Here is a 2,011-nt window from a genome sequence, read left to right as displayed (position 1 = left end):
GCATTGTTGCCTCCTCCTTTGTTTTTCCCCTACCATCCCTTCCCTCCCATCTCCACAACTACACTCCAACCCCCTGTCCCCCCCCCCCCCCCCGCGGCTGTCTAAATTGTAAAGTTCATTTTTTGACATAGTGTCTTGTACATCTTATTGTTACAATGGGTCAACCTGTATCCTTATTTAAATATTTTGTTTTTTCCCTTCCCCTCCCCAAATTATACCAACCTCAAATACTGTGAAAATAGGAGTTATGAAGATCAGAGTCTCACTTTTTTGCTCTGGCTGGCTTCAAGCTGCAAACACCCACTCCATCATAACCCATCATACTTTGCCACCCATGTTGTTCATAAAGGGAAAGTTAATTTGGTATTTCCCAGGGGACCATGATTTCCCTTCCTCTCACACTGACTGGAATTTCCAATTCAGGATAGCGCATAGATGTGGAGCAACTCTTGGATATCGTGTGAGACTATGCTTTCATTTTTAATTTTTTTCCTTTTTGTATGTTTTTTATTAAAATTTTTCTTTTCCCTCCCTTCCCCCTTCTTTCATTTGTAATAGGAGAGCGATTTTCACACACAAGAAGAAACTGATGTTGCTCAGAAAGAAAGGCATTTATTGCCAACATTAGGCTCATAGAAGAACTAGTGAATATGCCACCAATATGCCACAATAATGATTGCCTGACCTTGTGGCCTAGGGAAAGCCTAGTGGTCTTTGAATAGTCCCAATTTCGTTCTTCTAGAGTCTGCTGTGCTGGGTATACTTGTCAAACAGGTACTCAGTTAAGGTGTCTTCTATGGACCAGATATCTCGCATGTTGGTAAGAAAATGATGGAGCTTGAACAGGGTTTCCAGTTGTTGGCTCAGAAAATGATCTTTCAGGAAATGTGCTAGTTGCAGTTCCCCCTTGTTGATGGCTAGTTCATACAAATCCAGGAGGCTCTCTGTGATGATGACTTCTAAGTGAAAGGCACATTCTAATGTCTGGAAGGCGCCCTGCCAGTCGTCTTGGTCAGGCTTGGTGATATCTCTCAGCGTGATGCGGCTTCCACGGTCGTTTTGCATTTGCAGGAGCATTTCGGCACTCATTTTCCATTCATTTGATCGGCTCAAGAAGAAAGATGTAAAGTGTTGCAGAGCTACATCCGCACGGCCGCAGTAGAATGCCATGGACAGATATATGTAAGACGCATATATCTGTAAGTGGATCTGATTATTAACTGCTGTCTGGCAATCAGGATGATATCTGTGAAACCTTGGTGTGGTGGTTGCCATGGCGGGTGGCAACCAAACACAAAAGAAGTGATAAGGAAAAGACCAATTGGAAGCAAAGGGCGCAGTAATGCTGCCGAGCAGACACTAGAGGCACTGGCGGTGCCTAAGCCCTCGTGATGGCCTTAATTTGGGCCAACACGAGGCTTTGGGTGTCGAGAGCTCCCCTACAAGATAGACCAAAAGCTGGTCTGAAGTGAGTCTGTAGGAGTCTATAAGGAATCACACGTCACTGAGACGTCACTGAGACAATCGCCCATTGAGACATCACAGGAAGTACAACATTGCTTAGTGAAAAGTGGGCATCGATAGCCTTATGGAAGATAATTGAATGGCATTCAGGGAATCATCAGATTAGGGTTGGGGGAGGAGCGCTGAGTTTCTAAAGGACCATTTGACCTGTATATCCTTAAACACAGTTTATGAATAAAGCATAAACTTTTTGAGGTGATCATGTTGATGGTTTCATTAAGCAAGTTATTCATATATTCCCCATATGTGATTATTTTATTTAATGCTGTCTTTTGGGGGTATCATTAGTTAACTTAATACCAAAATGCTGCTACTCTGATTCTTAGCTTCCATGACTATGCTAATAATACTCCTGAATGGGAGTGATGTCAGTCTCAGAATTGCAGGCAGTGTGGTCTCATAGGTTCAGAAGGCAGGAAGAGTAGACAGAGACTGCTCAACCCTACCACAGGTTTATTATGGAGAAAAATTTGAAGAGGAAAGCCTG

The 2,011-nt window shown here is 43.2% G+C and overlaps 1 protein-coding gene across 1 annotated transcript; it reads right to left on the bottom strand.

Annotated features, from left to right (window-relative positions):
- Positions 1-738: 738 nt before the first annotated feature.
- On the bottom strand, positions 739-1,275 carry LOC122128160 (ferritin heavy chain-like). Its single transcript, XM_042702449.1, has one exon. The coding sequence runs from the start codon at positions 1,273-1,275 to the stop codon at positions 739-741; it is 537 nt and encodes a 178-aa protein (XP_042558383.1).
- Positions 1,276-2,011: the final 736 nt, after the last annotated feature.

The sequence above is a fragment of the Dipodomys spectabilis genome, unplaced genomic scaffold (assembly GCF_019054845.1).
Source record: "Dipodomys spectabilis isolate Male_0828 unplaced genomic scaffold, ASM1905484v1 ptg000324l, whole genome shotgun sequence".
Lineage (NCBI taxonomy): Eukaryota > Metazoa > Chordata > Mammalia > Rodentia > Heteromyidae > Dipodomys > Dipodomys spectabilis.
This window is presented reverse-complemented; position numbering and strand designations above follow the sequence as displayed.

Excerpts from the sequence above, each read along its gene's own strand:
- LOC122128160 (XM_042702449.1), bottom strand. The coding sequence starts at position 1,275 with ATGGCAACCACCACACCAAGGTTTCACAGATATCATCCTGATTGCCAG.